The sequence below is a fragment of the Parus major genome, chromosome 7, assembly GCF_001522545.3.
Source record: "Parus major isolate Abel chromosome 7, Parus_major1.1, whole genome shotgun sequence".
Taxonomy (NCBI): Eukaryota; Metazoa; Chordata; class Aves; order Passeriformes; family Paridae; genus Parus; species Parus major.
In genome coordinates, this window is record NC_031776.1 from 11685477 (window position 1) to 11700953 (window position 15477).

The 15477-nt window shown below is 39.4% G+C and overlaps 1 protein-coding gene across 1 annotated transcript in view; it reads right to left on the reverse strand.

Annotated features, from left to right (window-relative positions):
* The window catches only part of CCNYL1 (cyclin Y like 1), a 32848-nt gene that overhangs the window by 16141 nt on the left and 1230 nt on the right, over positions 1 to 15477 (reverse strand). The window contains exons 2-4 of the mRNA XM_033516086.1: positions 15168 to 15234; positions 3481 to 3555; positions 1637 to 1671 (exon numbers count right to left, since the gene is read on the reverse strand). Coding sequence (XP_033371977.1) covers positions 1637 to 1671; positions 3481 to 3555; positions 15168 to 15234 — 177 coding nt within the window. The remainder of the gene's footprint in view (positions 1 to 1636; positions 1672 to 3480; positions 3556 to 15167; positions 15235 to 15477) is intronic.

Genomic DNA, 15477 nt, shown 5'->3' on the forward strand with positions numbered 1-15477 from the left:
TCAAGAAGAGGGATTCTGTAAGCTTTTGTTTAGCACACTGAGTACTGGCTTTACACCTCCAGTGGTTACTGCACAGGTCCCTGTGGATGGCTGCAATGTAAGCTACCCTGTAGCCATCTAGTTCCTTTCTGTAAGATACTTTTATAAACCATCCCTTGTATTACACAACATGCTTTTAGATAATTTACATCAGAAATAGCTGAGCTAAAGCAGCATATCCTGATATTCTCAGTTCTCTCCCATTCCATTCTTGTCAGTTTGTGTCCCAGTCTTCCCTCTCTGTGATGTACTCTGTTAGATTTCCCTGTGACTCCATAATCACCATCTCCTTTCCTTTATATCCTATACCTTTCACAGTTTCTGGTTATCCAGTTTAACATTTGGGGCTTTGTCATGTTAGAATTTCAAAAAAGAGAAACCTTTTCCTGGCTTGGGTCCCTTCACACATGTCCTGTTTTAGCATCTGGGATCTGGAAACAGAATACTGCTATTACTTTTACTTTTGCTATTATTATTTGGAGCTAGCAATATGCTCCACATCACCCATCCTAATCCTGTCCATTCTGTACTGTAAGAAATCTTCCAATATAATCCCACCCAGGCTTCCCTGAGCATTTTCAGAGAATGCCTTGCACTACAGATAGTACATCATAACTGAGGGAGGCATTCTAATCAAACAATTCAACATTCATTAGTTTTCACCAGAATTTTTTTAAACGCCTTGTCTAAAACTTGAAAGTCTTCCATATGAAAATGTTCACACCCTTCAAGACTCAACAGCTGCCTAGGAATATCTCCCCTTCCAGCTGAAGTTTGTCAGCAAAAACACTCCAATCACACTTCACCTTGGTACTGGCAGACCAAAGTTGGAATTGTAACAAAAAAAGAAAGAGAGAAAAAAGGTATAAGGAACATCCCCACTCCTTCTCCTTGCATAATCATGCAAAATATGAGACCTGAAATACCATTATCTTACCACTACTTTGTCAGTAGACATTTTTGATACTTTTTTAAACTTTATGTTACTAACTTTCATTCTTCCCTTTACTAGTCAATGATTTTGTTCACTTTATTTCACTTATTAATGACATTGCATCTTTTTTGTTTTGGCTGGTTTTTTGGTAAGTGAAGTGTCCAAGCCAAATAATATTTGTGGAAGAAGCTCAGAGCATATTTTCAGATTTTAAAACTAATGGAGTATCACTTGTTTATTACACTGATGATATTTGTTCATTCTCTTTTCATACTGGATACACTTGTTAAAATAAATCCCATAGCAATACTCAATCAGCAAGTCATTCAAGACTTGCCATCTCAGCTGAGAAATTAATGCAGTTTTATTTCTGTTTAAAAAAAATACAGACAAGTTGGCTTACATTTTCTTCTCTACTGTTCTGAAATGGTTAAGACTGACAACAAAAAAATTAATTTTTATTCTTTTGACATCAGCCATTCTATGCTTTGTGATATTGTGCCTGTTTATTGCTTTGAGATGGGCAAAGATAATTCAGTTTCACCTTTCTAACGAGGATTTGGAACATGTGTAAGACTATATACTTAGAACTAGTACAGTTGTTTCCTTGACCTTGTCTTTGACCCAATATCCAAATATTTACATAGAATACAGTTTACTTACATGATTTATATGGTTACTCTTCCTCTTCTCTCGCACTACAAAGAGGGAAAAAGAATGTGAACTGAAAGGTTTCCCAATTTACATTCAATAAAGTCATTATATTAACCAAGTTTTCTAAAGTGTGGGAGCATTCAAAGTTTCAAATTTTACTTTAGGTGTCCGGAAAAGTAGTTGGAGGAGAAAAAAAAAAAAAGTTTTATCAATGTAGTAAGCAACATACTCCTTCTGTCTACCCACATGTACACTCAGGAACAGCTACTTCCCATCACACTAAGGGGAAAAATGTCTCAGCTTTGAAAAGATGTTGTGTATCATGAAAAACAGGATGATTTCAGGTAGTTCAAACAGACAGTGTCCACCATCCAACAGCAAAGAGAAGCAAAACCAGCATACCATGAGCCTGTCAAATGCACACAAGGAAGAAGTGAGGTGCCCAGCATTATTTACATGTTCTCTCTCCTCCTATTAGACAGCAGAAGGTAAAAGACTATTTCACTATACAGAGGATGCTGGCACAAGCTGTGGTCCTATTTATCATACAACTGCAACCATGTCATTTGATCATTTTAAACTGTGTAAGTCTTTCAAAAGAGACTGCAAGGTTAAACTTCCAGCTGTGACAGCAGCAATTACAGCAGTGTGTGAGGGAGAGCAGAGAGCTGCACACATGCACCAAGTATACAAATGTGACCAGCATGGACAGGCACCTCTCCAAAGTTCTAAACTCAGATCATTCCCACTCTTCAGCAGGACACGTTCTCTTACATATTTAGAAAAACTGACAATTGGAAAAGAGTATCCACATTTTTTTAGTCTTTTTGCATAAATCAAAACTCATCATCCTGATAGCATCTCACTGAGAGAGAACTTAAGGATATTAATTCTACTAATTCTACAGAAGGTCAACTAAAGAAGAATGAGGGAAATTAGAAAATAAATTATTCTGCCTGACTTCTCCATAAAAATCAATTTAATACAAACTTCATAGAATAGTTTAATAGTTACTACCTCACTAAGAGGAGCCTTTTCCTACACGAACACAAGTCTACACAATTCAATACATTTCATTTGAAAAAAAACAAATGATGTTTGAAAGCAATACTACCCCCAACAAGCCTGTTCACGTAGTTTGAACATTTTCTGCAGCAAGACTGGAAAACTGCACAGTGAAAGTGTTCATGAACTCTGTCAGCGTGTGAGCTGCACCTCCAGCACTGCTCATCTCAGAGGTGTCTGAAACGAGCAGGTCAGAGCCTCTGGCTGTTTGAAGACTGACCTCAGAGGCCCCAAAAAAAGATGTCTTTACATTTCCTTGGTATCATCTCTTCTGGAGAGCCAGGCTAGTGCTTGCTCCCACTGCTCACAGATTATCTGAGCACTGTAAAGTTGATACAAGTGACAATTCTACCACTTGCCACAAGACTGAATAGCAGGACAACAACTGACAGACCTGTCAAAATAATTACTTTCTGTGGCAAAGCTGTGCCAAGTTAAAAGACACACTGCAGCTTTCCATCAACACATCCAACCTCAAGTGCATCACTTTCTTAGCAAAACAGTGCTTCAAACAAGAAACAACTACAAAAGAAACAGAAGCATTTAAAAAATATTATATTTTTTTTTATTTGCAATTTCAAAATGTCCTGTTGTCAGAATTTGCTTTTATTTGTGCAATATAGAAATGCCCCCACTTTTTGAAAGCCTTTTGGAATGCACAGGCTATAGCAACAGTTTCAAAATTGAGTTATCATGCAAACATTGAAGCACTGTTCTTGAGCTGTTACATTTGGTTATTTTTCTAATTTTTCCTGTTTTTTGTTAAATTGGAAAAAACCTTAGCTTACCATCTGTTTGTGACTTGCTCAGGAAAATTGTGCTTGCTCTGGGATGATCAGATGGATTAGATTCCAAGGCTAAATCTGAAATAGAAAGGACAAAAAAAATGAGATACCTTTAATTTAAAGATGAAAACTGCAACAATTCCCACCCAGCCTCCAAGTGCCCAAGTACAGTGATGGAAACAAGATCAAACCCACGTAGAACGGGCTGTCTCTGAAACAAAATCATACTTTTGCCAAGATGAATAAAAATTTTGCATTTTCCCTCTGAAAAAAACCCAACAAAGTGGACAGGGAGATCTCAAAAAACCCATTTATCTTCAGAAGTCAATCTGTGGCCCTGCATGTTAAGGTAGCTGGGTGTGGGGCATGTGCCCAGTAGTGAGGAGAAAGCTGGAACTTTATCAAAAAACTAATTAAATAAACAAAAAAACAAAACAACAAAGAATTATCACTGCTGATCTTTCCCTCTATGCTTTATGTACCAAATATAGCAGGAAATAATCTCTGTGGTCTTACAAAAGAACCTAATAAGTAACATTTACAATGCTGATAAATATCAAAACATGGAGATTACACTATTCAGTTCTTTGGGAATTTCAAATAAAACCAGGTAAAGATAAAATAGAGTTATTGAAGAATGAAATAACTGCCTTAATCCTTTGCCACAACAGAGCAGTGATAGCATTAGAAGAGGATACATTACTCCCTTAGATTAAAATGTAAGTGATCACAAAAGTTTGTTGATGAAACTGTGACCATCATGATGAAATTCTGAGCTGCCTTAGCTTTGACAGAAGAAACAGCTGTTCTGAGGAAGTCATGCTACAGGCACAGTGACTTATGTGAACACATGAACAGAATAATCTAGGAGTGTGATCCTCTAAGTCCTGGAAAGAGCAATTTTGCATACATTCACAGTGTCATTCTTATGCTATGCCAGTCATACAAGCACACATACTCGTGCATAAGCACTTGCACTTTTAAGTGTTCAAGGTGGAACACCAACACAGCTGCCACACCCCTAAAAAGCAAAGCCATCTAAGAATCGCCATCAACTTTTAATTAAAAAAAAAATAATCTTTTATGCACCCAACCAACAGAACCCTGCCAAACCACAAACTGCCTGGGTGCTGAAGTTTTGACTGTGTGAATGTTTGTGCACCACACCACAACATAGCCACAACCCCCATGCATCAGCAAGGGAATGTAACTACAGAAGTACGCGAGTTCCCAGAAATTCTCATTCCAGATTCCCACTGGTGCACAACACTGCCATCCAGACCTCCGTGTTTTCCAAGTACTGGGCTTTACAGCACCGCTGATCTTAGTCCAATCCTGTTGCTCTGGCACTGGTGCAGGATGTGGACCACGGTTATTTTGAATCTCTACTGTTTAAGTAATGTAGCCAACATCTGTTTAGGAGCACCAAGACTGTTCAAAAGTGAATTCCCCCTTCCTCTCAAAAAGACCAGAGTCAGCCATGAAAGCAGACCATCTTGTGAAGATTTAAAAAGCTCATTTACAAAACCAGTATTTCTATTGTCACCTTACTGTGCTCATTCACAGCACACAGTGAACAGATATCTGAATTTATTCATACAGTTAAAATGTAAGAAGTCCTGGCTTACATGCCCTAGAGTGGAATTTGCTCGCAGCTCATATCTCATGTTCTTCTGATACACAGTTGATTCTCTCTGAAAAAATAAAAGTCCAGCATCCAATAGCACACCATATTGCCACATTTTAAGTACCATTTGTAACATGTTAACAAAATAGTATAACTTTTTTAAAACTTGTCCACAAGTCTGGCAAGTTTCTAACACTGATTTAACAAAATCACCTTTAAGAGACAGTATACAGCTTTTGATGCTGGCACTGCACTAACAAACAAACCCAACACAAACACTGATTCAGAAGTGGAAGTATTTTGCCAGCCTACAAGTAACTGAAGTATCATCAACAGACCAAAAAAGACTGCAATATGCAGACTTAAAATACAGACTGTTATCAGCAAGTTATGATGCAAACAGAGCAAACAACTCAGAACTTATTTATTTACAGTTCAGCAGCAACTTTTAGAATAACCGGGTAAGTCATGTTAGAGGTCTCAGAGGTCTCGAGTTCAACCTCTTGCTGAAAACAGAATCAACTTTCAGTAGAACATGAGGCTGCTCAAGGCTTTACCGAGCTGAGCCTTGAAAACTTCCAATGAGGGTCCATAGAGCCTAGATCACCTTTCCCATTAGAGGGACTAATGCCTACAGAGCTATGAGATTCACTGTGGAATGGTAGGGAAGGACTTGTAGGACTGTACAAGTCTTGGGCCATATTTAGGGAAAGGCAGCAAGGAAAACTGGGGAGGAAAAAGTACAGGAAAACTGAAGGAAAAGGGCTACTGAAGTCAGTAACTCCTAACACAGGACTCTGTGTTTCTCCTTGCTGAATTTCATAAGGTTGGTGCTGGCCCAGTGTCCCTCTGAATATGCAGCCTCCAGCACATTGACTTCTGGCTGTCATCTGCAATTTGGGCATCCTCCATCACCTCCTCCAGGTCACTGATAAATGTTAAACAGGACAGATGCCTTTTTTCCCAGGGAAGAGACTTTCAGGATAACACCCATTTTCCCTCACCTCATTAAAAAAAAATTAAAAATTCACTACTATCTTGGCTTCCCTATGGTTTTGATTTACTTTGGAACCATGTGACTTGTTAATGCTCACTTCTTACATTGTTTCTGCCTCTTCTTGTGCTCTGCCAGTCCTTATATCCATGTCCCTTACATGTCAGAAATCAGGTGTAGGACTAAAAGCACAAGAATGAATATAACCAACTTTCATCCCAGACAAGAAGTGTCTGCAATATCTTCTTGACATTCCAGGCAAGAAGATGCACAGCAGCACAGCAGGCACCAAGGGACACAAAGATGACATGGCCACGAGTCAACCCCCTGAACCCAGCAGCGCACACATTTAAGGAGAGGAACAGAACTGAAAGGATCGCAAAGGATCTCACTGGCTCCAGTTCCATGATGGCTCTGCCAGACACAAGGAGCTTTCTGCTGGATGATGCCAGGTCTATCATCACCTATAGCACATTAAATCCACAGCACAGATTATACAATCAGAGTTAAGTTAATGAAGTTCAAGACACATCACATGGCTCCCAGTACAAAATCCCACCAGAAATGATCAAGACCAAGCTGGGTGAAAAGTAGTTGGGTTTCTTATTCCAGGATAACGTGGCATGAGCAGACACAGGGTACCTGCTTTGGTCTAGCAAGAGACTGCAGAGAGAAATGCATTTAACAGACTGCCTCCCTATAGCTTTTCCCTTATAAGCTGCCTGAGAACTTTAACCATTCTGCCTGTGCCATTTTCCCTGGACAATGTTTTTTTCTAAGCAATGATAAAAATAGTCACGTGATTTGCTCGTCCTAAACTGCCAGTGTTGCTCTTGAAATACCAAAAAGCAACAGCAATACAGCTGATGAAGGAAACATAAGGCAAGAGGCAGATAAGGGCATGAGCAGAGGTAAAATGTAATGGGAAACAGCAAAAGAAAAGGCAGAGGAAGAGATAAATCTGTCTGCAAACAATTTGACTCCCAACCAAGCATAACTCCTAATACTTCATCCTGGTAGCACTTACGAGTCCAAAGCCAAGATACTAGCCCTGAAAGTAAGGGTAACTCTTGTGTAAAAGCTGCAGCAGAAGTTGTATGACAGAAAAGTCAAGCTTCACAGAAAGCTAACAGAAAAAGAAAGCATATATGCCACAGGATAAACAGGAATAATAGGAATTAAAACATGCAGAAACAAGAACAAGAGAAATGAGAGGTACAACAATGATACAAAAAGCAAGACAGCTCCAGAACATTTTTGTTCTAGAGGCTATTAACTCAATAGAAATCAAAACACTTTATCAGACCCTCACACTCACTGAAAAAAAGGTGAGAAGGGAAGATCACCACCAGAAATTAGGCCTGAGGACAGAACAATAATGCCGCTACACAAGGGCACTTCACCTGAGAACAGTGAGTTAAAAACAACCTTCCCCCTTATTTCTCTGCATCTCAGAGCCATTTATTCATGTGTACTACCAAGCTTGTCAAACCAACCCTGACTCCAAGAGGGGCAGAGAGAAGCCTGAACTTGCTTCCCTCTGCCACCGTTCCCCCTTGGAGGAGTCCCTTGCAGCTCGCTTGCACTTGAGGCACTCTCAGCCACCTCTGCTGCTGCTGTGCGCACACAGCCCCCCACAGGACACATCACATCCATTTTAAAAGCAATCCTCTGCCCTGGCTCAAGATCTTACATCCTTTCCACAACACAAAATCCACATGAAGACTTTACTTTTATCCATGCCATGTAAGAATGTGTGTAGGTTTTAGGAATTTATAATGGTAGCTACTTATCTATGGTTTACACACCTCCACGGGCGACTTCTAATTATTACAAACACATTTTACACATTGCATCGTGCTACATGTATTATCCAGTGAATAAATCCCGTCAAAGATGTCACTAAGTAGCAGCCCTTTGATAATTTCACTTCTTCAGAACAATAAACTATTGCATTTCCTTCAACAGTTTTAGCCCCATCCTTTGCTGTTTTAGACAGCAGTAACATACTGCACATATTTAAAGCATTAAATGATACAATAATCTTTGCTGTAAATTGTGTTTTGTCACTTGCTCAATGACTTACTAGCTGTGACTAATGCTTGAGCTTCCCTTATATTTCATTACCTTATGCTATAAAGATGCAAGCCACTTAACACTCCCAATAAAGATGTAAAAATTATAACAAATTAGATGAACAAATCTGCCAATCCATTTCAAAAAGTCTGTTATTCCTAACAATAATTTGATATAAAATTATTTCTTCACATTATGTTACTCTAATTCTTTTCCCAAAACCTTTTAGGAAAGTTACAACTGCGATTTCTAAATTTAACCTGCTTTGTTTATTCGTCTCAGCCACTCCAACTGCACAAGAGAGCCCAGAACACAAAGGTTGCTTTCCATTTGCAACTCTCATTGTTGAAAGATTGTTAAAAGATTATTTCTAAATACTGTGAATTTACACAATAGACACAGAAAGATGTTTTAAAACTATTTAAAAGCTATCAGTTAATCTTTATGGCAGTACTAGAGAAAAAGTAATATCATTATCAACACCCAGCACATATCTAAGGACACACTGATATTTTGGAAGGATGCAGAAATTACTTCTATATACAATAAGCTCTCTTAATTAGAAAGAAATTATTTGCTCTTTTGCACCACACTGCAGAGCTGGGCTGGAGAAACTGACACAGTAAACATTTCAAATTTGCTACTAAAATCAGAAGAATTTAGAAAGTAAAGTGCAGAATATATATTAAGTACTGGAGACTATGTAGGGTTTAAGTAATTTCTTAATTTCTGTGGCTTAAAAAAAAATCAGTATCATATTAATACATATTGTTTCATTTCTCAAAGTGCAGGAGGATCCACACCACTCTCTACAGCCTCCACAGGACATTCCAACATGATCCTATTGTAGCCTGTTCACAGCCCCTGCTGGGGAAACATGGCTGAGAGATCTGTTCCACACAACACAACACCCATCCTTGCTGGGACCAAACGGAGCCCAGGAGGCTTCCACACGTTTCCTGATGTACCTGCCAAGGTTATAAGCACTTCTACAGATTTTATCCAAGGCAGGGGACCTGGAGTGCCCCAAATTCCACAGCAAAAGCAGGACAAGTTAAAACAGTGGTAAACAAGATGTCCCTAAGATTTTATTTTTGAACTAGAAGGAAAACAGTAGCTCACAAGCTAGATCATAGAAGTAACTAACATTTTGCTAGGGATGTGTTCCTGTACTGCATTTAATTTAGGACCATTTAAAGGACAAGGAGAAAGAATTAGCTCTATGCTGTCACTTTTTATTCCCCACACTGACCTTCACACATAACACAATTCACTATCACCAGAGGCTAAAGTCGAAGTCCACAGCTCTAATTTTCTAACTGATAAGCCAAAACAAAACAAAAAAACCCTCAAAGAACCACCAACTAAACCAAAAATTTTGGTACACATTAAAGAGCAACCCAATTTTAGAATCTTAGATCTATGCTGACAACAGCAAGAGTAAGCTTTCCCGTAACAACTCCTCACATGTTCTCTGCCTTACTTCCAAGCCATGGTTCAGAAAGCAGAACAGGTGAGTACCAGAAATTCCAGTCTCAGGTAGTATCTGCAGGTGACCAGATACACTGCAGTGTTTGTTGGTGTCACATGCCACCTGATGGACTGGCACATGGTATGTTTTTCACCTCTTCCAATTGCTCACATTTGCAAACTTCAGATGAAGCCTGGACCTTACCTGCAGTTTGTTCTGTAAAAGAAAAACAACTACCCATGCAACAAAACATGTCCAAGCGCTTTAGAGAAAAGCTTTTTTTTAGTCTTTGAAAGATACTGGCATTCAGCTGTTTATTACCTGAGCCTGACTGACACATTTCATAACAAGCCAGTGTTAGTTTTTACACTGGAAAAAAATCAACAATGTTTGATTCGAGACCTTTTCAGAACTCCAAACAGAAGCAAAGCTGTGATATACACAAAAAGCTCATCAAATATTGTAGAATCCTACCTGACAAGGTAATCCTGATATTCACATCACCTGCAAGGAGGATCTTCAATTTTATTAATCTGCCTTTACTACACATTTAAATAAATAGCACCAAGTTTTTTACGTCAGTACTTCCTCACTTATCTCTTGAAATCAAAACATTCAGAGTTTTCTTCTTGAAAACATTATTTTTCTGGTGAGTGAAATAAAGTGTACATTTAAACTCTAGATGTAACGAATAAAAAACCAGATAGGTTTAAAAATCTCAACATAAACTTGATGGCAAGGATCTCCAGATGCAAGGTCTGGGTTCTTAATGTTTGGTAGAATTTCCCTCCTGCCTCCCACAGTAACATCTTCCTTCTCTCTGTATGTGGAAGAAACATTGTTAGAAATGTTCATTTAATGTGCAGTATGAATCTGGGAGGAGTAGGGTTTTGTGTTTTGTGGGCTGTGCAAGAGTTCATTCCCCTGTTAGTCAGCTTTTTGGTATGACCTCACCACAATGATCACTCTTGAAAGAACACATACTTTTAGCCACAGAACTTTTGTTGTTCTACAACATCTACCCTGCAGGTAGGAGGGAAAACAGCAAATCTCCTAAAGAAAGCCAGCAGCGGAAAAGGATGCTAAAGGTAAGTCACACAGAACCACTTTTTTAAAAAAGGTAAAGATTAAAATGAATTTGTTTCCTTAGTCCTATAAGTTTCATCAACACCCTTGATTCTGTATTTCCTTTCAATACCTGTTATGCTAAAAGCCTGAAGAAACACACCAGAAACACAAATCAGTCTTCCTCCACATGAGCTTCATGTTCTATACCAACTACTCTTAAAAACTTAAGGTTTACTTGCTTGCTGCAAGTCTCCAAGACCTATTCAAGAGAAACAGGGATAGATAATTCTTTAGTTGCCAGCAGCATCCAAGCATAAGAACAGAAATACAAATTCTATACTGCAGCAATGAATTATTTTATTTCCAGTTCCCAAATCTGTAGATCAGTTTCATGGCTGTTTCTGGATGACTTTGTGATTCAGTCATTTCCACTACAGGTACTTCACAGATTGTTTCTAGAGGCCATGGCATCAAGCTTCCTAAGGCAACAACACAGAAGGTGTTTCAGGCTTACAGAAAGTCCAATAGTTCATATTTGTCAAGACCACAGACTATCTGCAACTGCTATAAATACCTTTGTAATGAATGTCTGGTCAGTTTTTGGAAAGGGATATTGACATATGGGGAGCCAAGACTGAGTCCAAGGTAGGTGAAAAACTCATGTCTACTAGGAAAAACTACAAGGAAAAAAGGAGAGGGAACACTAAGGAAAGGCACCAGAGCATCATTTGGTTTTTACCTCTGTCTTCATGTTTGTCCAAACAGACAATAGTATTTGTCAACCTATGCAGCTACAGGTCTTCAAATAGAGAGGCACAAAAAACAACACAAGATGATTAAATCTTCCCTGTGATGAAAACTGCTGCTGGCATCAAAAAGCTGATTCTTTGCACCAAAGTGTTTTAACTTAACTAACATTTTAACTAGGATTTATAAAACACCAAACAACAAAAAAACCCTGAACTAAAAAAAAAAAAAAATAGGAAAAACCTCCACCCACATGCCTGAAATAAGCTGAAATTATATAAGAGAAACAAATGAACAGTATTTAGACCTTGTGCAAGGAGGTTTATAGACAAGCTGTTACAGACAACCAGATCACAGACAATCAATATATCAAAATATCTGTTCATCTTCAACACTGTTTAATAACTGCAGCATGCAGGCAACCTGAAGCTTTCAAGTTACTCTAGGCACAAGCCAGGTAAACCTCACTTACTACATCCCTATCAATTCTCCTCTTCAAAGTCCCCTTCCCATCTAACCTGTGTGTGATGATCACATCCCACTCAGCTCCTCTCCTGATCCCATGTGCTGTTCCCTCTTATCCCTGACTGTCTTTTCCCTCGTCATTCTCCATCCCCCAGTTATTCAGGTAAGGGTACCAGCTCACTTTGTCCCATCACTTCAGTAGGGCAACACTCTTCTCCTTGGTTTGAGAGAATCAGGCAAACCTCTGCTCAAACTCAGCAAGCAGCAGCAGTGCAGGGAGATGTTTCCCAGTGCAAGTGAGAAACTTCTGCCAAGTAAAGTCTTGTTCTAGTTTTATCCAGGGATCAAAGAATTTTTGAAGAAGTAGATCTATGTTTAAACATGGGGATCTAGCAAGATAGTGTCAGCCGTAAGGTCTTCCCTCAAATAACCAGAAAAAAAAAATCTCAGGAAAAAAAAAAAAAAAGGAAGCCCAAAATAAAGATTAGCAGACACTCCTACCCAAACAACCAAACACCAAACCAATCACCACAGCCCAAATGGCACACTAAGATCAAAGAGCTACCATTACTAAAACTAGATAGGAAAGCCTTTTTGGTCAATTCAAACTGTGTTGAACTGTTGATTTAGGGAACACTTAATGCTCAGCTGAAAAGTCAACTAGCTGCTTTATTTTCATGGCAGACTTTGATATTTAATATTAGCAATAGGCATGAACCTATTTGGAAGAAACTTCTGTTTTCAAAGCTATGTTTATTTCCATTTACTTAATCCATCTTGGCTTAGCATATCAAACCAGGCTTATTTCTCATTCAAAGAAAGTTTGCACCAGTTTACGGCTCAGGGTCTTGAGACCCATAAAATACAAGGTCATGCTTTATATTCTCTCAGTAGAGGATCTGACAAACCTTTCCTGTTTGAATTAACCTTTGTTGAAACATCAAACTTTCAGTTTTACCATGTGTTTTACCTCCATTCTACCTACCACTGCTTTTTTGTCAACCATAAATACCACATCATAATCTGCCCATTTTAAGAAAGTGAGAATTTTCTTGTTTCTTTCTTTCTGATACAGACAATCTAAGCAGTGCTGACTGGAAAGTAGTGTCTGTTAAGGAGAGTGCTGGAGAAGCTACAAAATAATCCTCACTTAAGAGCACAGACCTGCGAGGAACACATTCCACTTGCTATGAAAGAGCAACACAAAGCTATGAAACAACACAAAATAAAAAGTCCAAAGCTCAGTTGGTAATTTCTGCATTCCTGATACAACCAAAACATTCAATTTTAGCAAAACAAGCGCAAAAAGTACTTGAGACAGACTTTAGGACAACAAACAACGCAGAGGTAGAAATTTAAGGAATGAAGCATCTCCGTCCCACTTCAATGCTAGCTTTCTGATATATTTAGCTGTTTTCTTAGAAACTCCTAGAACTGAAGAACATGGAACAAAAATAGCCAAAATGATCTTGACTTTTTTCCTTGCAGCTTTCTCCCTGCCAAAGGATTCAAGAAAAGGGCAGTCAGTAGGTCCTCATTAAGTCTGCATCTTAGCTAGCCTATGACATTATACAATAATCAATTACAGAGATATGTTTTATCCCCCAAAGGAAACTTATACTTTCCAGTAGTCAACTGCACAGAAACATGCAGGCTGTTTGCTTGGTTTGAATATGCCAACAGCTTTTACATCCTAGAGTTTAAGAGAAATAAACATTGCTATCTGGTCTATTATAGATTTATTATTTTGTAGAAGGTATTAAACAGATAACTGTCTCACTTCCAACTTCTTCATAAAGCCTGTATCATAACACTTGATTTCACACTTCACAAATCATGCTTTACATTTTCAAGTCAACTGCTTCAATTCTATCCAGGGAGTGCTTTGTAACATTCAAAAATTAACACAAGAAGTTTTAAGATTGACTATTCAGAATTTTATTTTAATAAAGGTATCAAACTTTGATACTTTCTGTACCCCTAAAGAGTTATATCAATCAGAAAACTTCAAATATCATCTATCACTTGCAGCAGATCAACTTTGGAGGGCAACAGTGAACCACATACCACTGTAAAAGTCATCTTTAAAATCATCTTAAACATATACTTCTTATGCAGTTCTAATTTTAGGATTATCTCCTGTCTCAAGACTAAAGTTTCCATAGCCACAAAAGTAAAATTTGTGATAGCTACTATCTTATTCTTGGACTACACGCTCTTATTCAGGCTTGCAAATTCAAAAAAAATTAAATACTTCCCTACTTCAAGGCCAGTCCTGAAACATGGATGAATTCACAATTTAATCTGTTACTCAGCATAGTTGACATGATCACATACTAAAGATTCAAACAAACACAACACTTATTCCTGAGGAGATTTGTTCAGCTTAGGCATTTTTGCTTGGCTTATTAGAATCTTTAGAGAGTTTAGCTCCTCCTCCCCTAATGAGTTGAGAGAGTTCTGTAATAATCTTCCTGCAAAAATAAAGGTTTATTTCTCTTAGGCAGTGAACATAATTTCTACCACTGCACAGCTGTCTCAGAGGAGATCCAAGGGGCTGATTGTTCCATCTCATTTCTGGAACAGCTGCACCATATGGTGCTGTGCAGAACCCTGCAAGTTTAATAATTCCATTTCTGAAGGTCTCCTGACACTCTTCTGCAGCGAGTCTGACAGTAAAAAAAAAATAATTTCTTAAGTTCAAGAAGAGTATGGATTACAGTGATTATTGTTACTGTATGCACCGCACATTAAAGATGTCAGGCATCCTATCTTTTTCCAAGGGAATATACTTCGCATAGGTGTGGTTATGATTGCGAAGAGGAACAGCAAGATGTTTGTTAATTAAAGTAAGTTTTGAATAGGGTGCCAGACTGCACCGTGCGGCTGCAGCAGCGCCCGGCCAGACAGGAGCACCCTGAACCTGTTACATGTCTCGGGAATTCCCGCAGCACAGCCCTGCAGCTCTCCCGGCTCGGGAGGAGATGCCTTACAGAGCCAGTCTGTGAGGTACCACTGCTCCGGGTGGAACTGCAAGGAATCTGAGCGGCACACACGTACATTCCCATGAATCCAGGGAAAGCAAATTGGGAACACCGAGCGCTACGCGACAAGGAACGCCGGTGTCATGAGTCCACAGTTACAACCCTGCACAGCCAGAGTACAAATTACCCACGTCCAGCCACGGTGATGTCATATGCACACAATCTTTGTAATTCTTAATTCCCTTGCTCCCCACACACCCTCTTCCTTCCTCCTGTTCAACAGAAACTGGAAATGCAGCAGCTTTTGCGATCTGCCCGAACACTGCTACCGAGTCACGACTCCATAGTTAAGGAGAAACGAGCAGCCAGGCTTCTCCACCTCAGCCAGGAGCACCCGGGGGCTCCGCCACGTTCTCTTCTCGTTCCCTGAGCTCCTCTCCGGGACCCGAACAGGGCCGGGCGCTGCCGGGCAGGGGAGGCGCTCCTGGCCCGGGCGGGGACTCGTCGAGCGGCCCCAAGCTCGTCCCGCGGGCGGAGGTCCCGGCCCGACCCCCGCCCCGCCGGGGCC